This window comes from Equus asinus, chromosome 20, assembly GCF_041296235.1.
Source record: "Equus asinus isolate D_3611 breed Donkey chromosome 20, EquAss-T2T_v2, whole genome shotgun sequence".
In the NCBI taxonomy this organism is placed as follows: Eukaryota; Metazoa; Chordata; class Mammalia; order Perissodactyla; family Equidae; genus Equus; species Equus asinus.
This window is the reverse complement of record NC_091809.1, coordinates 107,816,302-107,843,472: the sequence shown is the minus strand read 5'-3', so window position 1 is coordinate 107,843,472 and position 27,171 is coordinate 107,816,302. Positions and strand designations below refer to the sequence as shown.

The following is a 27,171-nucleotide window of genomic DNA, read 5'->3' as shown; positions in this document are numbered from 1 at the left end:
TAATGCGAGTAATGCAAATTTTTTGGTTTCCAAGTGCATATAAAAGTTATGTTTAGAGCCTACTTTAGTCTATTAAGTGTGCAATAGTATTATGTCTAAAAAAACATACACACTTTAATTAAAAAATACTTCACTGCCCCAAAATGCTAACTGTCATCTGAGCCTTTAGTGAGTCATCATCTTTTTGCAGGTGGAGGGTCCTGCCTTGATGCTGATGGCTGCTGACTGATCAGGGTGATGTTTCTTGAAGGTTGGGGTGGCTGTGACAATTTCTTAAAATAAGATAACATGAAGTCTTCTGCATTGACTGACTTCTCCTTTCATAAATGATTTCTCTGTAGCATGTGATGCTGTTTGATAGCATTTTACCCACAGTAGAACTTCTTTCAAAATTGGAGTCAGTTCTCTCACACCCTGCCTCTGCTTTATCAACTCAGTTTATGTAATATTCTAAATCCTTTGTTGTCATTTCAACAGTCTTCACAGCATCTTCACCAGGTGTACATTCCATCTCAAGAAAACACTTTCTTTGTTCATCCATAAGAAGCAACTCCTCATCTGTTAAAGTTTTTTCAAGATATTGTAGCAATTCAGTCACATTATCAGCATCCACTTCTAATTCTAGTTATCTTGCTCTTTCCCCCACATCTGCAGTTTCTTCCTCCACTGAAGGCTTGAACCCCTCAAAGTCATCCATGAGGGCTGGAATTGACTTCTTCCAAACTGCTTTTAATGTTGACATTTTGATCTCTTCCTATGAATCATGAATGTTCTTAAAGGCATCTGGAATGGTGAATCCTTTCCAGAAAGTTTTCAATTGACTTTGCGCAGATCCAACAGCTATGGCAGCTACAGCCTTACAAAATGTTTATTTCTTGAATAATAAGACTTGAAAGTCAAAATTACTCCTTGATCCATGGGCTGAAGAATGGATGCTGTGTTAGCAGGCATGAAAACAACATCAATCTCACTGTACATCTCCATCAGAGCTCTTGGGTGACCAGGTGCATTGTCAGTGAGCAGCAATATTTTGAAAGGAATCTTTTTTTCTGAGCAGTAGGTCTCAACAGTGGGCTTAAAATATTCGGTAAACCATGTTGTAAACAGATGCGCTGTCATCCAGGCTTTGTTCCATTTATAGAGCACAGGCAGAGTAGGTTTAGCATACTTCTTAAGGGTTCTAGGATTTTCAGAGTGGTAAATGAGCACTGGCTTCACCTTAAAGTCACCAGCTGCATTAGCCCATAACAAGAGAGTCAGCCTGTCCTTTGACGCTTTCAAGCCAGGCTTTGACTTCTCCTCTCTAATTAAGAAAGTCCCAGATAGCATCTTCTTCCAACAGAATGCTGTTTTGTCTACACTGAAAATCTGCTGTTTAGTGCACCCACCTTCGTGAATTACCTTAGCTAGATCTTCTGGAGAACTTGCTGCAGCTTCTGCATCAGCACCTGCTGCTCCCCCTGCACATTTATGTTATGGAGACGGCTTCTTTTCCTAAACCTCATGAACCAACCTCTGCTAGCTTCCAACTCTTCTTCTGCAGCTTCCTCACCTCTCTCAGCCTTCACAGAATTGAAGAGAGTTAGGGCCTTGCTCTGGATCAGGCTTTGGCTTAAGGGAATGTTGTGGCTGGTTTGATCTTCTCTCCAGACCACTGAAACTTTCTCTGTATCAGCAATAAGGCTGTTTCACTTTCTTATCATTCGTGTGTTCACTGGAGTAGCATTTTTAATTTCCTTTAAGAACTTTTCTTTTGCATTCACAACTTGGCTAACTGTTTGGCACAAGAGGCCTAGCTTTCAGCCTGTCCTGGCTTTTGACATGCCTTCCTCACTAAGCTCAATCATTTCTAGCTTTCGATTTAAAGTGAGAGACATATGATTCCTCCTTTCACTTCAACACTTAGAGGCCACTGAAGGGCTATTAACTGGCCAAATTTTAATGTTATTGTGTCTCAGGGAATAGGGAGGCCTAAGGAGAGGAATAGAGATGGGGGAATGGCCAGCGGTGGAGCAGTGAGAACACACATAAGATTTACCAATTAAGTTCTTGTGTGGGTGCAGTTCTCGGTGCCCCAAAGCAATCATAATAGTAACATCAAAGATCACTGATCACAGATCACCATAACAAATATAATAATAACGAAAAAGTTTGAAATATTGCAAGAACTACCAAAATGTGACACAGGCACTGAGTGAACAAATGCTGTTGGAAAAATGGCGCCAATAGACTTGCTCGACGCAGGGCTGCCACAAACCTCCAATTTGCAAAAAATGCAATATCTGTGAAGCACAATAAAGTGAAGCTCAACAAAACTACTCAGTATGCCCGATACAGATATGAAAACATCTGAAGTCAGGTAATTTCTAAGCAGGAAGTTTTCCTAGATACACATATAAAATATCTGTATTCAACTTGCTTCTAAATGGGAAAATGAAATGTAAATGACCAGATTTGTAAGTAATCTACAAAATCATAATCTCCATGAAGCTCCCATGATTTAAGAAGCACTTAGCAGTCAAAGAGATCTGAACACATTTTAAATTGGTAATGGGTGGGGGGGCTGATCTTTTTTATATATTGCTTAGGTTTTGCTCTCCTTTTAAAAGTTTCTCAGAGCAACAAAGGATTCCTGTTTCGTTAACAAGATTTCTTCCCCCTCTTTGCTTTCTCAGCTTCATGTAACCTGTTTTTATCAGGTGCCTTATTTCGTTGTCTACCTTCCATCTCCATCTAATATTTGAAGATAAATCTTATCAACAAGATCCAACCCAGACATTATCAAGCCCTTTCAAAGACTCTTCACCATTTGTTTAGTGGTGCAGGGAAAAACTCGCTTTCCAGTTTCAACATCTAGGTCTAGTTTTAGGTTATAAACAAATAACATATAGCATTTATGAACTTCCCTTCATCCTCTTTTTACTTCTCTCCGTCCATCGCCTCCAACAAAATCCCATTTGTGGAAAGCATTAGTAAATATAGCATAACTTGCCACCTATAGTGGAGAGGAAAATGAGAGGTTTGACATCACACAGTGCATTAGACAAATCTCTTCTTCTAGATCATTTTTCCTTAGTTTCTCTTTTTTTCTCCTATACTCCTAAAACTTCTAAGCACCTGCCTCCTCCTTCTGGATTTTTTTCTTTCCATAATCCCATTCTTGCTCCTTTTCTCAGCCCAGAATCAGACCACCTAGGGAGAAGGTTAGCTTTGCCACTCACTATGATTGCATGTCTTTAGAACAGTTATTTATTCTCTCAAATCTTCAATTTTCCCATCTGCAACAATACGAATACTTTTTCTTTACGGAGAAATTACTATGTGTCAGTACTATTCTAAGTTTTGTAATAAATATTCATCCTTTGATTCCTCACAAATATCCTATGAGTTAAGTATTATTGGCTGCCACCACTCCCCCACCATATCTTATAGATGAGCTGAGGCACGGAGAACTTAAAAAGTTTTTCCAACACAGCATGTAAGAGGCAGCACCAGGATCCAAATTCATGTGTCCTTAGTCCAGGGGCGAGGTTTTTAACTATTATCTTATATTGAAAGGTTTATATCTATAAAAGGATGACAAGAATCATATCTATTTCACATACATTTATTACGTAAAGGCTTATGTACTTGGCACATATTTGTCAATTAACTTTAAACTTATTGTTAATATTTTTAATTTTATTATTATTTACTATTTCTATTGAGTAAATAAAAGACCAACATCCTGACACTTGGTGCTTCATAAACAAACCATCCTCTAATGTCATTTTTGCCCTTCAGAATCAAACTGAGGGGTTTATTACATAAACTTAAAGGTCCATTCTGTCATTTCTGTAAGGGTTTACACATGGAAGCCAAGCTAAGTGGGAACATAGCTCCAATTTATTTTAATGACGTTTTAGTCCTTCCAGCAGGGGCTCAGCTGGCGAACTCTTAATCTAGCTGTGTGAGTGAAACTGCTTGGTAAGTCTACAGGACGTTGCAAAGGTTTGAGTTTACAGGTATGAAGCAATAGAGGCTCCTGAATAAGGCTCGCGATGCCAATGCACATGGCCCCATACCTGTAGTCTCCCACAGCCTGTTTCTCCCACACTCTGTGTGTAGCCAGCTGTCTGTTGCCTTGGCCACTGCACATACGTGATCTGGTCCAGACTCTGTACTGTGCTTATGCTGCTCCTCCAATTGCCCCAACCCTTCCGCTGCTCCTATTGATAGCACTTTTCAAGTCCCTTTTTATTTTTTCCAACTATGCTTTTGTTTTCCTAGTAAAGCATGACCGATACAAAATAAAGTGAAAGTTCTGCTAGAGATAACAGCTCAGAGAGAACTGCTATCACAAATTCAGAGCTCTCTTTCTCTCATTCTCTCCTCTCTCCACCCCCAAAATAGATGTAACTGTATGTGTGTATGTGTATATACATATATATAACATATAATATGTAATACATAATGCAGACACATATGGAATTTTATACACACTGTTACAAAACCTGTTCTTACTCAACAGTATACCATGGATATCTGTATTAATCAGGACTCTTTCAGTTCCAAATGACAGAAATCCAGTGAAAACCAGACAACCATAACTTCTCCCCACCACAAAAGACTTTTTCTATGCACACAGTAAAAATTATTCAACTCTCTGCCTCTAAAAAGTCCAAGAGTAGAGCTGGTTGGCTTCAAGAGCAGCTGGTTCTGGAGAGTCAAATGTGGTTGTCAGGATTCACTCTCTCTCTGCGATTACATCTCTTCTCTACTTCCATCTCTTGTTTGTTTGTCTTTTTGGTTTTTTTTCTGTTTGTCTCATTGCTTCCGTGTAAAAATATCTTTCTTCCTACAGTTGAGGAGGCAGTATCTTTCCCTATAGCTCTGGGAGAACATCCTAGAGTGCAATTCAGCTTGGGGACCTTGTCCACCAATGCATCTGTCATTATAGCAAAGAGGATGGAGAATTCTATTGGCTAGCTTAGGGTAAAGAAAGAGGGTCAGTCCCACCTGAACAACAAAGGAAGTGATATTTGGGTAAAACAACAGGAAAAGTCCATTATACATCTCTATATCAATTCATTAAATTTTATCTAATTTCATTTGAGTTTGGCAGAAAACAAAGGCTGCTCTAGGTGAGAGTGATAGGTTATTTTCATCTTGTTTTAGCACAAAGAATACACATGAGATCAAATATACACGATACAGGTGTTCCCTAGCCTTTTTCTAGATTTTCAGGGAGAAGTGTCTGAGGCTTGGTGGTCTCAGCAGCCCGTGTATGGTAGATCTGCTGGGTCAGGGTAACCCAAAACCAGTGTGGGGAATATCGCAGTTTTAGATTCCTATGTTTTATTTGTTGCTGTGCCATCAGCCCACTTGAGGATTAGTGGTGCAGGTTGGCTATGTCTTATTGCACTGTTAAATAGCTGAACGCTATTCAGTTTTATGTTTATATCATTATTTATTTACCTTCTACTGAAGGATATTTAGGCTTGTTTTGCTAAATTACTCTTTGCTATGATTCATAATGATGCAATGAATATCCTTGCTCATCTATCTCTGTTAACATCTCTATTTTTTTTTTTTTTTTTTTTTTGCTGAGGAAAAGATTCACCCTGAGCTAACATCTCCTGCCAGTCTTCCTCTTTTTCTGCTTGAGGAAGATTAGCCCTGAGCTAACATCTGTGCCAATCTTCCTCTATTTTTTATGTAGGTTGCCACCAAAGCATGGCTGATGAGGAGTGGTGTAGGTCAGCTCCTGGGATCCAAACCCACAAACCCAGGCCACCAAAGCAGAGAGCCCCAAACTTAACCACTATGCCACAGGGCTGGCCCCATCTCTAATTGCTTTATTAATACAAATTCCTACAAATAAAATTACCCAAAAATTTTCTCCATTTTTAAAGACAAACTTGATTTCCTCATTCTCCACAAACTTTACGTTCACTCTTGAAGGCCACACTGATAACTCTATTCCACTTAAAGTTGTAATGATTTCCTAGCATTCTTTTTCATGTTCATTCATTTAACAAGTTTATCGTGAGTTCGTGTGATGATTCAGGCTTTGTGCAAGGTGCTGATGTAATTACAAAGAAAAATAAGCCATGGTCCCCATCATTTAAAAGAGAGTAATTTGCCAGGTAGGCAGATAGGACAAGTAATTACAATTTGGTAAGATTTGTGCTAGGGAAGGGTACAAGTGCCACGAGAGCAAGGACAAAGTGACTGTCCAGGGAAGGAAAAAGTCTTCATTCAGAAGTGATACTCTCTCTTCAACAAGTGGTGTTGGAACAGCCAGATATCCAAATGCAAAAGAAAAAAAAAAGAATCTAGACACATACTTTATACTCTTCACAAAAATTAATTCAAAATAGATCACAGACCTAAATGTAAAATGCAAAACTGTAAATCACCCAGAAAATAACGTAGGAGAACACCCAGATGACCTTGCATATGGTGATACCTTTTTTAGATGCAACACCAAAGACATGATCCATAAAAGAAATATTCATAAGCTGGACATCATTAAAATTCTGCTCTGGGATAAAGAATATCAAAAGAATAAGAAGAATAGCCAAAGACTGGGAGAAAATATTTACAAATGACACATCTGATAAAGGACTGCTATCCAAAAAATACAAAGAACTCTTAAAATCTCAACAATAAGAAAACAAACAATTGATTAAAAATGGGTCAAAGGCCTTAACAGACATATCACCAAAAAAAATATACAGATAGAAAATAAGCATATGAAAAGATACATCTGTCATCAGGGGAATGCAAATTAAAACAACAATGAAATACCATGATGCATCTACTAGAATGGTCAAAATCCATAACACTGACAATATCAAATGCTGACAAGGATGTGGAGCAACAGGAACAGGAATTTATTTGCTGGTGGGAATGCAAAATGGTACAGCCACTTTGAAAGACAGTTTAGGGGTTTCTTAAAAAACTAAACATACTCTTACCATATGACCCAGCAATTGTACTCCTTGGTATTTACCTAAAGGAGTTGAAAACCTCTGTCCACACAAAAACCTGCACATGGATGTATATAGCAGCTTAGGAAGCAACCAAGATGTCTTACAGCCAGTGAATGGATAAACAAACTGTGGTACATCCAGACAAATATTATTCAGGGCTAAAAAAAAGAAATAAGCTGTCAAGCCATGAAAAAACATAGATGGACTTTAAACGCATATTACTAGGTGAAATAAGCTAATTTGAAAAGGCTAAATACTGTTTAATTTCCACGTTACAACATTCTGGAAAAGGCAAAACTATGGAGATGATAAAAATACTAATAAAAAGATCGGCGGTTGCTGATGGGGGGGTGGGAGGGAGATATGCAAAGCTCAGAGGATTTTTAGGGCACTGAAAACGCTCTGTATGATATTATAATGATGGATATATGTCAGTGTACATTTGTTGAAACCCATAGAATGTACAACACCGAGAGTGAACCCTAAGGTAAACTATGGACTTTGTGTATTTATGATGTGTCAATGTAAGTTCATCTTCAGTTAAAAAAACACCATTCTGATGAGTGATGTTAATGAGGGACGCTATGCACGTGTGCGGGCAGGGGGCATATGGGAAATCTGTACTTTCCTCTCAATTTTGTTGTAAACCTAAAACTGCTCTAAGAAGACAAAGTCTTAAAAAAAAGTGATATATGACTTGATTCCTGAAAAATGAAAAGAAGGAAGGGGAGGGTGAGCTTTCGTAAGCAGAGGAAACTCCACACGCAAAGGCACGAGGCAAGGAAAAGGACGGATTTGTTCAAGACCTGTGAGGGTGTTGGTTGTGAGAGGAGCAATGTCAAATAAGATAAAAAATAATTCTTATGTCCTCTAACATTTGAGAACCATTGTTCTTATCATCCTATTGTTATCCTCCCCCAATAAATAAACTGTAAACTTTTCAAAGACAGGAACCATATATTATTCATTTTGTATCCACTATACTTTGTATAGTGCATGGAATACATATGCATACACAAACACACACACACACAAATGACTCAATAATTCAACTTGTGATTTTTTCTTTCTTTTTTTAAAGATTGGCACCTGAGCTAACAACTCTTGCCAATCTTTTTGTTTTTTTTTTTTTTTGCTTTTTCTCCCCAAATCTCCCCAGTACATAGTTGTATATTCTAGTTGTGGGTCCTTCTATTTGTGGCATGTGGGACACTGCCTCAGCATGGCCTGATGAGCGGTGCCATATCCGCATCCAGGATCTGAACCAGCAAAACCCTGGGCTGCTGAAGTGGAGCGTGCGCGACCTTAACCACTCAGCCACCAGGCTGGCCCCTGATTTTTTTCTTAAAGTCACAGTTTTTCCTTCTCAGTGAAATATTTAAATTTAAGAATGTTATAGTAATGCGTGTTTTTTTCTTATTGCATAAAAAAATAAAAGGAATAAAAACTCACCTATAATCCCACTACTATAATTGGTGTCTCTCTCTCTCTCACACACACACACATATTATAATTTTGCCTTCAAACTTTTCTTTTTTCACTTCCTTGACATGTTCTCAAGTCTTTACAATCAATCTTTTTTTAAGATTGGATCTGAGCTAACATCTGTAGCCAATCTTCTTTTTCTTTCTTTTTTTTCTTCTCCTCCCCAAAGCCCCCCAGCACACAGTTGTTTATTCTAGTTGCGGGTCCTTCTAGTTCTTCTGTGTGGTTCGCCACCTCAGCGTGGCCTGATGAGCGCTGCTAGGTCTGCGCCCAGGATCCAAACCTGTGAAAGCTTGGGCCACTGAAGCGGAGTGCGCGAACTTAGCCACTCCCCCACGGGCCCCACCCACGGTTTCCACATTTTGATGTTAGAAACTGACACATCTGATGTATCCACTTCACCTGCAACCGCTCCTGGCTCCACCACAGTCATCTTTCAGCTGGACTGCTGTAACATCATCCCGCTTCACTGCTCCCTCATCCTCACGTACAGTGATTTTATGAAAACAAATATGTTCAAAACCCTTTAAATTTAGGATAAAATCCAGACTCCCCATCATTGTCCCCCTGCAATCACGTACAGTGATTTTATGAAAACAAATATGTTCAAAACCCTTTAAATTTAGGATAAAATCCAGACTCCCCATCATTGTCCCCCTGCAATACTGTGCTTGCTTATGTCTCTCTCCTCTCATTTTGGTCATCCTGGTATTCAGTCTCTGTGTTCGTGCCACATAGGTCACATATCAGTTTCTCAAATGTGCCAAGCTCTTTGCCACCCCAAGGCCCTCAGAGGTTACTGCTCTGCCTGCAGCGCCTCTTTCTCCCACTCCTTCCTCAGTTAATTTGTCATCTTTCAGTTCCTGCCTTTAATACCTTCTGAGAGGTAGCTTCCCTGATCACTTGAGTAGCTCCCCTTGCACTACTGAATGACCCACTTAATGACAGCTTGTGAAAAGATATTTCTGTTTTCACGTACTTATCTTCTGACTCCTCCACTAGACTACAAGTTTTGCAAGGGTAGGGATTTTGCCTATTTTATTCATCCACGCATATCAGACTTAACATAGAGTCAGTACATGGTAGGCTCTCACGATGCAGTTACACTGGAGCTATTAAGGGGAGATTTAAGGCAGTGATTCTCAAATGTGGTACCAGCACCGAGAGCATCAATATCATCTGAGAACTTGTTAGAAATGTAAATTCTCAGCCTCGACTGGAATTATTCCTAGCAGAAGCTCTGGGAGTACAGCCCAGTCATCTGGTTTTTTACAAGCCCTACAGGTGATTCTGATATCCCCAGTTTGACAATCACTGTTGTAAGGTATCTACTTAGAAAAAGAAACATACATATTTTGATCAAAAGTTGCTGCAGCCAAAATTTCTTAGAATGTGAAATTTGAACCTTAAATATCACTGACTGTAATCTCCCATTTTATTGAGAAAAATATGTCCAAAGAGAATTTTTAAAAATATTTCAATCTAATAATAGATTAGATAGTTCTACATGTAACTTTGCTCTTAACATAACAAAACATACATATTTCTTATGAGCATTAAGTATAATTATGCAGCACATACTCTTCCCTGAAAAAGAGTCCTCAAATATAAAACCACTTTCTCACCGATGGCTGAGCATTAATTCAGTTAAAATCAGGTATAACTATGGAAAAATGCATTTCCTACTTCTCTCAAGATGGTTCAAATGATGAATTGATCTAGATGATTCATCAGACACTCTGCCTTTGAGGTGAGTTTTTCTTACAGTGATTTTAATGTTTTATTTAGAGTGGAATCAGTAGTTTTTCACATGTGGAGTGTCCTAAGAAACAGAGCTGTTTCACTGAACAACACAGTATCGATGGGGCTACACAGAAGACAGAAACCTAATCGGTGAAGAAGAGACCAGACTGGATCAAAAATGCCCGTTCTCTGACCTGTATAACTGGATAAAGTGTGACTCAGAATACCAAATAATTAGACATATACCCACAGAAAGAATAAAAATTAGGAAGCATGTGTAAATACACTTTAAAAAAGTTAAAAGTGAACAAAAAAAAGAAGAGAGAAACAAAAGATTGCTTGAATTTCCATAATGTAACAGGCATTGTACTAAGCGCCCTTTCTTGGACCATCTTCTATTATACTCTCTCCACCCATTTTCATTCACTCAAAATCAAAGATTTTCTGGTTTATCTAATGAAAACCAAAAGCCAAGCCTTTCTAAGTAGAATAGTCTATGATGGAACATGGAATGTGGTTTTTCAACTGGGTTCTCAATGAAATAAATGCTTTCTAATATGTGAGCTTTAAATATCCTGTTGGAAGGATGTCTGGAAGAGGGAAGTAATTTACAGGGAATACACTTGAATATACCTTTCCCCCTCACTGACTTTTACGTTTTAGATACTACATAAGGGATATTCTATTTATTTTTTTTAAGGAAAGAACGCTTATTTCCATGCCAGACATTATCATTTTAAATGATCTAACCTTGAATGAGATTTATAAATTGAACCTCTGGTCTCCCAAGGGAAGTGGTTAACATTTTTAAACAATGAAATGAAAATAAAGCCTTCAGAATGGGATAAAGCTAATTTTCTTATCACCTTTAAAACCATGAGAAAATAAAGATAGCAGGTTGAAAAACACTTTGTCTCCCAGCTTAAACCACAGGGAATTGCATAGTTGTGTCACCTACTTAACATTTAATGCTATAAGATATGCTTCTTTAATTCAGACTTTTTTCTTAGATTTTTCTACTTTGACTGAATTTACTAAAACATCTTGTATAAAAATAATTTCTTAAGGACATTTAAAAAATAAGTACTTTTACAAGTAATTCTATTTTATGTATTTTTGAATCAAGAATTAACTTCAGAGTAGAATTTGTGAATAACTATTTCAATGAAACCAATAGTCAAATGCATTTAAAAATAGACAAAACTTCAGAGAGGAGGCATTTGTTTTGCATGCAAGATAAACATTGACGCCTAAAATATAACAATTTATATCACATATTTCTTATTTTAAAAAATACATTTGTAATATTTTGAAATAACAGCTACACTCATCCCCAATTCTGAATTCAATATCAATTATTCTTAATTGGCATCTCCTCATACTTCTAAGAAAACAAAAATGTAATACAGAATTCCTAGATTGATGTACTTTTAAACATACCACAGCCACAGTTGTGGGTTCAGCTGCATCTGGAGTCCTCTACCGCTGACAACAGTCTCAGCTGACAGTCTTCTTTAAAGCGCGCTTCAGCACGACAGCAGAAACTTCTCCCTTCCACCACCGGCTTTTCCCATTAGCTGAGGTGTTACATATTGAACGCTGCACGAATGCTGCACGAAGCATTTGACTGGAGGGTTTTTAGACAAGTCTTTAAATGCCTAAGCCTGAATAATGATTTTTTTTAAAAGAGGAAAAGATAACTCACCTCTTTATAAGAACTTATTAGTTTTTATAAATTTATTTTAAGGGGGGTGGTATGGAGTGGGGTAGGGGGCTGCCTTCATGTGTCATTGGTTAATAATGTCTATGTATGATTCACCTAAGTGGCATTTAGTCATAATGTCAAAGACAGTTTGATGATTTTACTGTCAATTTTAAATAATCCATTACATATTCTATGTTATTTGAATCAGTTGAGCAGATTAACATAAAAGGTGGGAGGTATGTCTCAGTCTGAATAATAGTGGTCTGGCAAACAAAACTTTATTTTACTGGTGAGCGAGCTAATGTTTTTTTGAGAGTTGAGTGGGGTTCAGTAGGATTTCCTATATATTTTTTCAGATTTTCATCGAAATTGTCTCATTTTCTTGTTCACTGGAGAAAGGTACAACAGAAACCTTTGAGGTTTTTGAAAACTCCTGCATCTGTTAAACTTAACACTGCATCATACTAGCTCTGGGCTGCACACGTTGAAGTGATTGTAATCTGAAAGCAATAGAAGTAATTGTTATCTAAAAATAAATAAACAAGGGCCTGCCCGGTGCCTCAGGGGTTAAGCGTGCACATTCCGCTTCGGCAGCCTGCGGCGGTTCCCTGTTCAGATCCCGGGTGCGGACATGGCACCACTTGGCAAGCCACGCTGTGGGAGGCGTCCCACATATAAAGTAGAGGAAGATGGGCATGGATGTTAGCTCAGGGCCAGTCTTCCTCAGCAAAAAGAGGAGGATTGGCAGCAGATGTTAGCTCAGGGCTAATCTTCCTCAAAAAAAAAAAATAAATTGAAAAAATAAATAAAAATAAAAATAAAAAAGCAAATAAATAAAATTGAACATTTTTGCCCCCCTGTGGTTAACATTCACACAACAAGATGCAACAGAGGATTACATTTATTTCTGTCAAGAAAACCCGCACAGGACAGCTTGTAATTGGGACTGAAAAGATACTGAAGCAAAAAGTAGCCACTTAATGGATATGGTCTTGAATTAATCAGTATGCTTAAAAACTGATTTTCCAGTAGGCTCACTAAATAGGAAATTTTAACTTCACACTATAGTTTGAAACCTTTAAAGAACAAATAGTACATTACTGTACTGCTTGTGTTTAAATTGCCTGTGGCATCAAGGGATTAGTAAAGTCACATAGGTTTCTATGACTGGGACCCTCATCTGGAATCGTGATTTCTGTCTTGCAAAGAGGTCAACAGCAATGAAACAATTTAAAAAACTCCACAAGCATCAGAAATTGTTTAATCAACACAACAGTGTTCCATTTTTGTTGACATTTTCTTTTCCTTTCAGTAGTGATAACTGCTCAAAATATTCATATTTTGATGGACTCATTTGGTGGGATTAAGAAGTCTGTATGCCAATGTGAATGGAGGAAAAGAAAAATGGGAGGTCAAGGGCTAGAAGCAGCAGGGAAGAAATGAGTATTTTAAAATTTATTGGGATTTGAGCACAGGAACCTCAAGCTTATTATATTTTCTTAAGCATAAAACATCAAGAAAAGCATAATATTTGTGCTCCCTAATGTTTTATACCTGATATACGTGTCTCATGGCTTCTATAGCCCCTTGTGCATACCTCCATTATGTACAGCATATCACAGTGCTTGACAGTGTGGTGGCCTCTCCATAATTCCCACCTACAGCTGTAGGATAACAGAGAAGTCACTTAGCCGTTCTGAGCCTCCATTTTCTCACCTGTGAAAGAGGGGTAAAATATACCCTACTTTTTGGAGTTGTTATGAACATAAAAGAATATAGGTCATCAACAAAAATCCCTGAAAGGTCCTTAACAAATGTTAGCTGTTGTAAGTATTTAATGTTATGATTATTATGTTTCAACTCCCAAGCCAGTGTTTGTTTTGTTACACACATGACATGGAGGGCCTGGAAGTGGGAGATTAATGAGGTAGATTTGACTTTTAACATGTTCAAATGACATTAATTTTGATCTGACTTCTCTGGCGGTCTTCATGCCTAAGCACTTAGAGAACTGGTTTGATGTGAGCCTATCATTGATCAAATATATAAATATCAAGTAGAACAATTATCTGTACCATTTAACTGGTACGCCCACACACTAATTTATTGAATTTACTTTCACATCCCATAAACGTATGGAAAATTTCTGCAGACAAGTCATTGCAGCTCAAATTTTAGAGCTAAAGGGCTCTTAAACTCTCATGGATAAAACCAGTAAGTTCGTGTTTCAGGAAGCCTTCTGTGTGTCTAAATACCAAGACATTAGTGCCAGGAGAGAGAAAATATCCATGGCATCCTGTTTGTTTCCTTGTATTGTTTATGAAATAAGACCTCCTAAATAGACAGGTACATTTTTTCCTATGTAGTCTTTGAGGGGACTAAGACATTGAGCCAAACAAATCCATCTTTTACTTAATCTACTCCCATAATTAAAATGTCTCCATGTCTTGATTTCCCAGCCTTCTGCTTACACATAGCTGTTGGCAGCTATAAGGGCTTCTGTGCAGGAGCGTGGTGACTTGTGTTTTTGTTTTACATGTATGTGTGGTTTTTTTAATTGACAAAGGGGGTTCCTACACTCTGTAGTAGATGCATTTGAAAATATTTATTCCACTGATTATTATGTAATCCCAAGGAATATACGCCTTCTCCCTTGTGACTACTTCTACTGAGGTTTGGTAATATTAAGTTTGTAACAAATTCCCTGTATATTTTTACTTGGTGGAAACAAGAGTCCGTTAGAAACAGGTCAATCCACTCCTGGCATGTTGTGAGTTAGCTGCACAACTATTAACGCAGAGCTGCCTACTTCAGGGCGATGTTTTAGGGCTTTAGAAAGGTATGATTAATGCATGTGAGTGTATTTCCCACAGTTAGCTATTGAACTAGAGTCAGAAAAGCACAGGGTACTGGAGTCAGAGACATTGTTCCTGCCTCGCTCAGAGACTAGGCAAGACACTTTCCTCTTTAAACCTCATTTTGTTCACTGGTAAAATGGGACAGCCTCTACTTACTCTTATTGAGTTATTATGAGAATTAAATGAGATAACACATAAAAAGTGCTTACCACAGCTTTTGGTACATAAGTGATCTATACATATTAGGGGGAAAAACTGAAATGCTACTTATGATTGTTACCAGACTAAAAAGGCGAGGTCCTGAACTGTGCTTGTCTTGCCAGTGTCGCAAAGTAGAAAAGTAGTTTTGGGAAACAGAACCATCTTATTTCAAGTCCTGGACCAGTCATTTACTAGCTTGCAAAATTTTAAAGTGGGAATGATAATATGGTAATATTTATGGCTTAAATTTAAGAATATATGGAATGAGCTTTACGTCATTTGAATTTTACCATCCAGTGTAAACACTATAAACAATTGCTGTATATAATTCTAAGTATTTTCTCTACCAAAAAGAGCTGGATTATTTTTATATAATTGGCATCAAACTGTACATATTGTTTAAAACCACCTTCTTATTCTGTAACCATACAGTCTGATCGTTTCCGATCATCCTAAAATAGTTTGGGGAGTTAGTTTTCAACATAGTATAGCCTTGTTTGAGGGTAATACTATTTTTAATTTCATCTTTTACTCTTGAACACTTGTTTTATTCCCTCCCACCGCTCCAAAAATTACAGTATGAGAAACATCATTACACATAATTATTTGGGCTAACAACTAATTACAGTCCCCAGATAAATTCCTAAAAGTGGGCCAAAGACTTTTAATCCTTAGTGTCAAATTGTTTTTTTAGAAAATTTGGATCAATATACACATCTACCCATAAGGAGTAAAAGTGACAGGGTTTAGTGTTGATATTGGGTTTCATTTTGTTTTAAACTCTTTTCTAATTTGGTTCAAAACACATTGCTTACAACAGTATTTCTGCAATGACCAATACTGCTAAACATATTACGTTAAAATTATATTGCTTTTCAATTATTTTTTCACTCTTGTATTTATCTATTATATATCTTTGTAGTTTAAAAATATTAACTAACCATTGTTTGGCATGTCACTAGGTCAGTTCATCACCACATCTTATGTTTATCTCTTACTTTTTAATTTTATTATAATTTTGACACTGATTAGTATTTAAATAGTCAAATCTATCAAGTTTTATAAGATTAATTTTATTATTGGTCATTTAGAAAGGCCACTTGTCTATTCTGCACTTAGGAAAAAATGCTCATTGTATTTTTACATATTCATTTTGAGTTTATTAACTGTTTAGCTTTTCAGCAATTCATTTTGGTGTCAGACGTGAGGGCCTCTAAAAATATTTAGCCTCTTCCAAATAACTGGCCAGTTATTGTGAGAATATTTATTGAAAGATCAATATTTCTTTACTGATTTGAAATGCTACCTTTATCATAACACACACACACACACACACACACACACACACATTTGAGTTAAGCAATCCACAGGTAATGTGTAGGGATTCTGGAAAATCTTATACTAAATCTTCGGGAAAATCTACATTAGCAGTCAACAATGTAGAACAAGTCCTTGCCATTTACTTGGGAAGATTTCTGAGGGTCAAGGAAAGTCACTAAATGGCACTATGGAGGGAGAGGCCCCAATGGTTCAGGGAGGCTAATATCCTCCTCTATATCAGACACAGACTTTGCCGATAAGAGGTATTCTTTGGGTTGCTGGAAAAGGAGTTTTCTTTTTCTAGGCAAGAAAATAAATTTAAAATACTGGTCAAAAAGATTAAAAAACCAAGATAATTTGCTATGGCCCTTATTTTATATGAAAATTAAATATTTAAGATAAATTTCCCACAATGATATATTAAATATAAAAAGAATCACTTCAGGTCTTAAAGTTAGGTAAATATTAACATTTTCTTTAGAAACTGACTATTCCAATAAATACAAATGATCAGCATTTAATTTCAGTGTAATCTTGTCAACTAAAGCAGTCACATAGGACCAAGTTTAGTCATTTAGCTTGTAGTTTAAGTCATCATTATCTCACAATTGTTAGATAAAAAGTATGCAAGTTTAGAATACTGATCTCTGTACACAATTTGGAGACAAAGAGCCACTGAGGCAAATGACATAGTTGCCAATGCCCACACGAAAGGTCCACTGCAGAGACTGCAGAGCCCATCTCCCCGTCACCCGCTCCATTACACGATGTGTCTCCAGTCTCAAAAGAAAATTATTCCAGTTACCGGCTGAGTTAAAGATGAACACCATCTGCCAATGCCAGTTGGTACAGCCAAACTGAATGGCCTTGTGATCTAAATTTAATGAATTGCTAAAATATTCATGTCAAGATTTTCCTGGTCCACAACCTCTTTCCTGTCTGACTTGACACCCAGCATCCTTTAAAAGGAGAAGTCACTGTAACTTGGAATATAGATTCATATTCCCAGACTCATCACTGACAACTTCGGTAGCTATTTTTGGCATCCCAAGGACTAGTAGCTGCAGTAAACTCCTCATTAACGTCCACTACAGAAACCATGGGTTCTGCTTCACAGGTTTGATCCTGGATTAACTGCAGACATTCCCCGAAAATTGTACACATCTAGAGGCCTCAGCCAGCATGTGGGACATGGTTCCAGACGGAGAGAGGGATTTTCCTTCTGATGATCATCCAATAATACTTGTCTTCAAGTATTATTCAAAGTGCTCTCTCTTCTAGTCAGACAGAGAAAGGCAATATTGACCCAAACTATCTGGAAAACAATCCCTCCCTACTCTACAACTTTGCTTGCATGCAGCCCAGGTGCTCCAGTAATGAATTTACAGAATTTTTCCTTTTCTTACATTACAGACGTGTTTCCTGAAATTTCTTGTCCACACAGGTGTGACAGAGACTTTTTGTCAAAATGTTAGAAAAGAAATAAACTTGCCTTTAAAAAATTAGTTCTTCACCAATTTTAATGGGTGGTTGTGATTGTTGCTAACTGTACACATACGGTTCAGTTGAAGGTAATCTTGAAATTCTACCCTGATTTAATGTTATAACAAAGAAAGCAATTTTGTGAATAAAGTTTTTAAGAAAAACTGATAAACAATTTCAGCATGTTTTAGATAGGTTGCTTAGATACCATGTAATTTAGGTTATGACATCTAAAATATACTTGAGCTCTGTATAGTTAAATGGATGAGTATGTTGTGGAAAAAATCAGGGTAATGTTTGCAAATCTTCCCAGTAACTGAGGAAAAAACTCAGTTTCTGTTAATAATCACCAGTATCAGCCAACATGCTGCCCTTTAACATTTGTGGCTGTACCCATTATCTATGGCTGAGAAACAAACCATCCCCAATCAACTTGTTTTTTTGTTTTTGTTTTTGTTTTTTGCTGAGGGAGATTAGCCCTGAACTAACATCTGGGCCAATCTTTCTGCACTTTATATGTGGGTTGATGCCACAGCATGGGTGATGAGTAGTGTAGGTCCACGCCCCAAAACTGAACCTGCAAACCCAGGGGGCAAAAGCAGAGCATGCCGGACTCACTCACTATACTACAGGGCCAGACCCCCAAACAACTTTTATTTAGCTCATGATTCTATGGGTAGGCTGGTCCCAGCTTGGTAGTTCTTCTGGTCTCAGCTGGACTTTCTCATGGGTCTGAGTTTCCTGGTCTTGGCCACTGGATTTTCTCACACCTCTGCTTCAACTGGGGCAACTGGGCTCAAAGGATCTGGTCCGCATGGTCTCATCCTCCTGCAGGCAAGTTTTGGCTTGTCCACATGGTGGAGGTAGAGTCCCACGAGAAAGAATGAGAGCACAAGATCTTTTGAGTCCCAGGCTCAGCACTGGCACACTGTCACTTCTGCAGCAGTCTATTGGCCAAAGCAAGACCCAAGGCCAGTACAGTAGATTCTACCTCCTGATGGGAGGAGCTGCTAAGTCTCATTGAAAATAGAGTAGATAGGGGAAAGAAAGGCCAATTTTCTACTTACCACAATGCCTCAAAGAGATGTATGTATTTATTTAAATTATTTATTTATTTTTATTACTATTTTATTGGGGTCACATTGGTTTATAACACTGTGTAAATTTCAGCTGTACATCATTATATTTCGGCTTCTGTATAGCCTGCACCGTGCTCATCAACAATAGTCTAGTTTTTATCTGTCATCATACATACGTGACCCTTTACTCCTTTCACCCTCCTCCCACCCCCTTCCCCTCTGGTAACACCCAATCTGTTCTCCTTATCCATATGTTTGTTTGTTTGTTTTCCACACATGAGTGAAATCATGCAGTATTTGTCTTTGTCTGACTTATTTTGCTTAGTATAATACCCTCAAGGTCCATCCATGTTGTTGCAAATGGCATGGCTGAGTAGCATTCCTGTGTGTGTGTGTGTGTGTGTGTGTGTGTGTATACATGTATATACACACACTACATCTTCTTTATCCTTTCATCTATTGATGGGCACTTAGGTTGCTTATAAGTCTTGGCTATTGTGAATATTGCTGCAGTGAACATAGGGTGCAAATATCTTTTCGAATTAGTATATGAGGGTTCCCTTTTCTCCACATCTTTTCCAACACTTATTATTTCTTGTCTTTTTAATAACAAACATTCCAACAGATGTGAGGTGATATCTCATTGTACTTGTGATTTGCATTTCCCTCATAATTAGTGATATTGAACATCTTTTCATGTGCCTGTTGGCCCTCTGTATATCTTCTGTGGAAAAATGCCTGTTCATATCCTTTGCTCATTTTTTGATCGGGTGGTTCATAAGATATTCATATATGGCTTCTATTATAAAACTTGAGGCTAGCTAAAGCTAGACTTATTCCATATTTAGTGTCATCTCTAATTTCTAGAGCCTCTGAGCTTTCTCCATTTATATGCATGCATCCTGTACTGCATACAGTATCTGCACAGCAAAACCTACCTGTGTTTGTCATCTTTCTCCATCCTAAAGTGCCAAGCTTTAGAAATAGTAGCTTCCAAATAAATAAAAAAAGATACACCATTACTTTATCAATATCACTTAATCATCTTAGATATCAATATTACAGATGTTTTTAATCTCTAAAACACTAAATAATTTTAGTATAAAGGACACATGCTAAAAAAATTCATTATTTGAAGCAAAATATTCTAAAGATATAATTCGTCTGAAGATTAATTCTAGAACAAACTATAGTGACTTACCCATATATTAGCTTACTAAATTATCATAAGCAGTGGATACATGATCAAAGTAAAAAGTCACCATGCTGAGCCAACATCACTCAGGAACTGTTTGCACAATGGTTGACAAATCAAATGCTTAAACAGATGTAACAGACAATGCCCAGTCAACTAGCCAGATGTATTTCTAGATGTTTGTTCATTTGTTTGTTTTTACAGGTGACAAGCTCAACAGAGTTTCCACATAAATTCAATGCAAGACACCACCTTAGAGGGTTTGGAGTTATTTCCTATGAACCTAGTTTATAGCTGATGGCAAATTTTGTTAGAAAGTTCTATTTTTTTCTGTAATCCAATATTTATCATTACTCATAATGTAGTTTACATTAGGATTTACTTTTCCCTGAGAGTTTGTGCTCCTTTCCTGTTAACTCTTTATAAACCTTCCTGTCAACTTGAAAATGGTCCCTTTCCAATAGAGTGACTTTTGTAAAGAAAATAAAATATCAGTTACATTGCATAATATGTATGGGCAGGTTGCAACCAGTACAATTAGCCCAACAAATAATGTGTGAGACACAGATCTTCAGGCATGTAATTATATACATATATATTAATACATGTTAATTTAAGCCATATGGAAGTTGCTATTTTGTAGGGCATAAATGAATTAATAGTATCAATTACATAAGATACAATTTAAAATATATACACTTTCATACATACACACATATTTACACATATATACTCATATCATTTAATGGTGGGGTAGAATAAGAGGAAGATCAACAAATTTATAAATTGAAGGGTATCCAGAAACATCCAAAGAGTAGAGATATAGGTCACTGCTTTTTTTTTTATAATTTTTTTCTGTGAGGAAGACTGGCCCTGAGCTAACATCTGTTGCCAATCTTCCTCTATTTTTTTTTTAAGTGGGATGCTGCCACAGCACGGCTTGATGAGCATTGCTATGTCTACACCCAGGATCCAAACCTGCGAACCCCAGGCTGCCAAAGAGGAGCATGAGAACCTAACCACCACACCAACAGGCTAGCCCCTATAGGTCATTGCTTTTTGAGGTTTCCTGTGACAAATGTGCACAAAGAACACATTCTGAGCAGATTATTTTGCCCTTCATTTGTAAATAACCTTTGCAAGCAACTAGCTAATGGACTTTAAACACCTTTTTCTTTTTGTAATGGAACCATTTGTTCAAATGTAATTTGTGCTGTGCTTTGAACTATGAAAAGGATAAAAGTGGGCATATTTTGATAAAAGTTAGAAGAGCAACTCCAAAATGTTCAGGTGATTCATGACAATTTTTTGTGTATGTGTGTGAGGAAGATTGGCCCTGAGCCAACAGCTGTTGCCAATCTTCCTCTTTTTTCTTTTCTTTTTTTCTTTGCTTTAGGAAGATTAGCCCCAAGCTAACATCCATGCCAATCTTCCAGTATTTTGTATGTGGGTTGCTGCCACAGCATGGTTGGCGAGTGGTGTAGGTCTGTGCCAGGGAAAACCCTTGAACCCCAGGCCGCTGAAGCAGAGCACACTAAACTTAACCACTATGCCACGGGGCCGACCTTGCATGACAATTTTTTACAGTTTGAGTAGAAGAGTATGTAATCAGGCAGATTCAATAAGACATTAGACTAGGATATTTTAGATTGAACAACTGTGGTCTGTTACCATCACCACACATCATTCTCCTATTTTAATGCCAAAAACAAAATATGCATGCAGGTTTAACTATTTCTTCTTAACTTTATATTCTAAAATTCAAGTCTACTCAAAGTGATATTTGGGAAATGGCCACTATGGAGCATAAATGAAATGGTGGGTGTCATTGGTGGCATCTGGTAAATTCTAAAGAAGCAGGTAACATGGATTGCATTTAATCTCAGTTTATTTTCTAATAATGTGAAGCATACTGTGTTTGTCTTCCCATTGGTGCTATCAGCATCTTAAGGCAACATCTGTTGTTTTCTCAATTTTTCTTATAACTCTTCTCAGGTAACTTGGAACAATGCTGTACAGACATAGCAGAGACATTCTAAACATCCATTGTGTTGATCAGACAGACACAGTGAGGCAGATGAAGTAAACGTGGGAGATTAACTCCTGATTGGTGAAGATAATCTAAGAATTATTAGCATAAAATAGTGACCCCATTTAGCAAAACAAAACCAAAGAGGAATAAAGAAATTTCACACAAGTATTTATCCCTGCACCTATTTGGTCTCACTTGTGATAGTAATATCTAAATTGTGCCGCATTTCTTCACTAAGGCTTTCATGGTGACTAACGAAGGGTTTTGCAAAATTAATCCAAGTTGAACCAAACCAAACATCACAGAGAAATATATATTCAAGGATGAGATTATCAGACATGCAGTGACAATGAAAGCTAAGTCATTCCTTGTGTTAAACTGCAAATTTCTTTTACAAGCCATTTCCACTTAATCCATAAGAAACAATGAAAAAAGAAGGAGCTTGCGTTGAGCCAGGATTTGTCTTGGAAAGCATCAAAAGGGTGGCTTTTGGTTGGATTACCAGACTCAGATGCTCTGAAGAGTCCACAAAATCGCTCTGTCTGAGGGATGGTGAGATTCTGGAGCCAGGGGCTTGTAAACTGAACTCCATCCCAGTTATTAATTTGTTGATGAACTATAAGTTTCAGTGAGGTATTCTCAACCTCTAAGTTGTTACAAAACCTGCCATAGACTCAGCTTTTACTGTGCTCTAGATGCTTCCATATGGTTATCTCACGTAGTCATCAAAGAATTTTGTCAGCAGACAACGTGAGTCTAATTTTACAGATGAGGAAAACAAGACTCAGCAAGTTTAATGAACCTGCTGAAGTCATCATAACTAGTCAGCAGCAGAACTAGAATTCAAATCCTGGTCCATTTGATACTAAACTCCATGTTCTCATTAAACCATGCTGTCCTTCAAAAAATATGAAAAATGAAGAAATAAACACCTAAAGAAAATATTACTGAATAATTTTACATTTCAGATTTTTAAAAATTCTGTTTGATAATATAAATGAATATGATGTCTACACGTAACTTTTCATTTTTGAGTCTTTAAAGGTGTCTATTAAACTGTACGCCCTCTTATACTCTCCAGCACAATATAGATTAATATTGAAAAGAACTGAATGGTTTTAGAAGTTACGGTCTTCACCTGACTTACTGGCAGTTTAATTTGCATTACCTTAGACAATCTTGTCTTGGATTCAGAATTATCTTTGGGAACAGAGTCTTTAATGAGACGAGATCGGTCATAGTTAGCATGTTCTGATTCATCCATGTAATCTTTATCTTTTCCTAGGGCTAGAAAAGAGAGAGAGAAAATTACATTCATTTTTATTGTTCTTCCTTTTCTCTCTCTTATTTTTTTAAAAAGAAGTAAGCCTAGGGGCTGGCCCTGTGACCGAGTAGTTAAGTTCGCACGCTCCACTGCAGGCGGCCCAGTGTTTCGTTGGTTCGAATCCTGGGCGCAGACATGGCACTGCTCATCAAACCACGCTGAGGCGGCGTCCCACATGCCACAACTAGAAGGACCCACAACGAAGAATATACAACTATGTACCGGGGGGCTTTGGGGAGAAAAAGGAAAAAAATAAGATCTTTAAAAAAAAAAACAAGAAGCCTCTATTTCTTTGTTTCACAAATAAAGCTGGCTGAGTTGGTTGTTTTTGGTGATTAGTAAAAACGACCATTCTCTTTCTTTAAATGTACTGTTCTCTCTTTGTTTCACATTTTCCCAAGGTTTGCCCAAATATAATTTTTCAAATGACCCATCCATCCTATAAATAAGCAAAAAATGCAATAACATGAAAGCTTGCCTATTACTGGATTAATGCCAACACTACAGTAACTTTCATAACAATTAAATGCATCTCTGCTATTTAACATACTTAAATTTTTTGAAAATAAAATTAGAATCATGCAAACTCTATTGGACATAAGATCTCTTTTGAAACTTGAAAATAGAGATATTTCTAAGAATTAAATAGATTCCTAAGCATTTATTTCCTTAATTAAAAACTATCGATTTTGAGGGGCCGGCTCCGTGGCCGAGTGGTTAAGTTCGCGTGTTCGGCTGCGGCGGCCCAGGGTTCAGATCCTGGGCGTGGACATGGCACCACTCGTCAGGCCACGTTGAGGTGGCATCCCACATCCCACAACTAGAAGGACCTGCAACTAAGATATACAACGATGTACTGGGGGGGGGGGGGGCCGCTTTTGGGAAATAAAGCAGAAAAAAAAGATTGGCAACAGTTGTTAGCCCAGGTGCCAATCCTTAAAAAAAAAAAAAAAAAACTGTTGATTTTAGAATTTGTTTTATTAAAAGTTGAAAAATTTTATATATGTGAATTTAACTGAAGGATGTAAGAAGTCTGAGAAACCATAGAAGAAATGCTAACAAACATTACAGGAAAGATTAAACGTATATTAGGAGGTTGAAATGAAACTATAACTTCAAAAAAGGAAAAGAGAACATTGCAAAATGATAATTACCATTGGAATGACAAAAAAAAAGGTAAGACACTGTAATATAAATCACATACAAGGATGTACATGAATAATGAACAAGCCATAATCAAGGTAAAAGAGTATAAAATAGGAAATATCTATAGTGGTTGTAAGTATGACCAAGAACTTCTGACATCCTTCACAAAATTGTATTCCATGTGATATAAATGTCTCTTCAAATCCAAAAGCAGACAGATTCCTATATATTTAGCCTTTCAAATAAATGAAAATTTTTTGGAGAGATGTAATTTATTCAATCTAGTAATACCTTTCAAATATGAACTTTGACATGGACAACTATATATAGTGCTTTCAAGAGTTCAGTCATGTGACTTAGTATTGTAACAGAATACAGAACAATTTTGTTTATAAAACACATATTAATTTCTTTTAGTAGTAATGCTTAAAATCTGCCATAACGTAATGCCATGCACAGTTAGTAGTATCACGTTCTTAGCAGTGGTATGAACTAAGATTGGACAGGTCAGATTATGTCTTAAGATGCAGTTAATTGCCAATTATATTAAAATGTTCTAAGCATTTAAGGTTATACCTAGACCTCTTAATAACAGCTAACACCTGATTGGTGGTTAACATTTGCTGAGTACATTCTAACAGCCAGAAACTCTGCACGTATTCTTTCCTTCAATCCTTCTAACAGCTCTACAAAGTGGGTATCATTTTTACCCCCATTTATTAATAAATAAACTAAGGCATACAGAAATTAAATAGCATGCCAAAGTCACTAAACCAGTAAGAGGTGCATCCAGAACTGAAACACATCTGGATGTGGTTACAAAGTAGATATTTGTGAATATACTATAATGTTTCCCCTAGATTTAGGTAAATTACATCTCATTCATCTGTTCAATAATTATTTATTATACATGTATGCTATGCAGATATTCTTTTAAGCCTTGGAGATATAGCAGCAAACAAAACTCTGCCTTCAAGGAACAGTCAAATAAGAGAAAAACAATAAAAAAAGTGAAGTAAAGTATTAAATATGTTTTGTGGTCGGTGCATTGGAGAAAAATACGGAAGAGAGGAAGGATGCAGGTGTCCAAGGTGTGGAGGAGGTGTTATTTTAATTCAGAGAAACCTAGGAACATTTGAGCAAAGACCTGATGAGGTGAAGCAGTAAGTCACACAGGTAAACTGGAGGATAAAGATAAGGACTATCGACAGACAAGTAGTAAATTTTTATGTCGTTTAATATTCTCTGTGACCAAGAATTTAAAATAAAAAATGGTACTATTTTATGCTAGTATATAAATATTCTTTTGCATCTTTTTTTAAATAAAAATACCCATTGGTGGCAAGATGCTAGGGAAACTGATATAATCATTTATGTTCTGTAACGATATAAATTAGTAAAACTTATGGAACAAAATGTGTCAATATGTCTTAACAGCACAATGGGAGAGTGATCCTAAAATCATAATCTAAAGGAAAGCAAATCTACGTCCACAAGAATGTTCTCTGAAGCCTACGGATAATAAAATACAGAAACAATTGCCATCTTATGACCCGCCTCTTCCCACTGTAAGTGCCATCAGTGCAGTGTCTGTTTGGTTCACTGCTACATTTCCAGCATTTAGTTCACTGTATAGTACATCGTAAGCAATTAGTATTTGCTGAATAAATTGGTGAATGAATGGTATACTTATATGTGGGAATATTTTCCATCCATTAAATTGCTAATTTTACAGACTGGCAACATATACACATAGTTCAAATATAATATTCAGTTAAAAAGTTGTTTTTTGACTATTTTGACATATTTTATTTTAAATGTGCTTTCTCTTCTGAATGCAACTTTGTAAAAGTATGTAAACTTAAGGACAAAGAGTGAAAAACTACAGCATGAAACAAATGTGAAAGATTTTATTTATTTTGGCTGTGAAATGGTAGTTTCCCCTCCCCCTCAGACCTTTTCCTGTTATTCTTGCCAGAAGATTATTTGTATCATAAATGGCAGAATTTTAAAAAATTTTTGGAGTTGGTACTAATGCCAATCAATAGCTGAGAGCAACAAGGAAGAGGACCACATTTCATTTTGATTAATGAAGCTAATCCCTCTTCCATCAGTAGGATCCTCTGAAATAGACATGAAACCCACCAACATGTTTTGGTTCTTATCAAGGGCATAAACTCTTACTTGTATGAAATTTACCCCATGTGGTGACAAGACCTTTCTTTCACATATGCCCAGAGCATCAATTAAATGTCAAATAAAGTGAATAGTTTAAGCAATGATTCTAAATTACAATGCCAAATATATATCACATTTCCTTTTCTTAAGACGTTTTTCTCCCACATTTTAGTATTTCTGAAATTAGGATGGAGTAAATAGTCCGTGTATTTATTTAACATGGTAGCAAACCATTTTTCCTAAAAGTGCTTATTAATTTGATGGTCCTTCTCGCAACTGATAATGCCTTAAAATCCATAAAGTTCAATAATTAAGAAAAATAGACTTTCAAACAACTAAAACATTGAACAACTTTCTTATACAATAGGTAGGATAATTTTGATTATGACAAATGGAAATCTTACTGCTCTCTAGTAGGTGAATGATAGGAAGACACACAACATTTT

General features: G+C 36.8%; 1 protein-coding gene across 6 annotated transcripts in view; it reads right to left on the bottom strand.

Moving 5' to 3' along the window:
• ANO3 (anoctamin 3) overlaps positions 1–27,171 on the bottom strand; it is a 439,146-nt gene that overhangs the window by 150,249 nt on the left and 261,726 nt on the right. For 5 of the 6 annotated variants that reach the window (XR_011495962.1, XM_070491365.1, XM_070491367.1 and 2 more), the window contains one exon: positions 23,246–23,364. Coding sequence is in view for 4 of the 6 variants with exons in the window: in XM_070491365.1 (XP_070347466.1) it covers positions 23,246–23,364 (119 nt within the window). In the remaining 2 variants the exon portion in view is untranslated. Of the gene's footprint in view, positions 1–11,645; positions 11,784–23,245; positions 23,365–27,171 lie in introns of those variants that run through there. The other variant, XM_070491369.1, reaches the window with a different exon arrangement.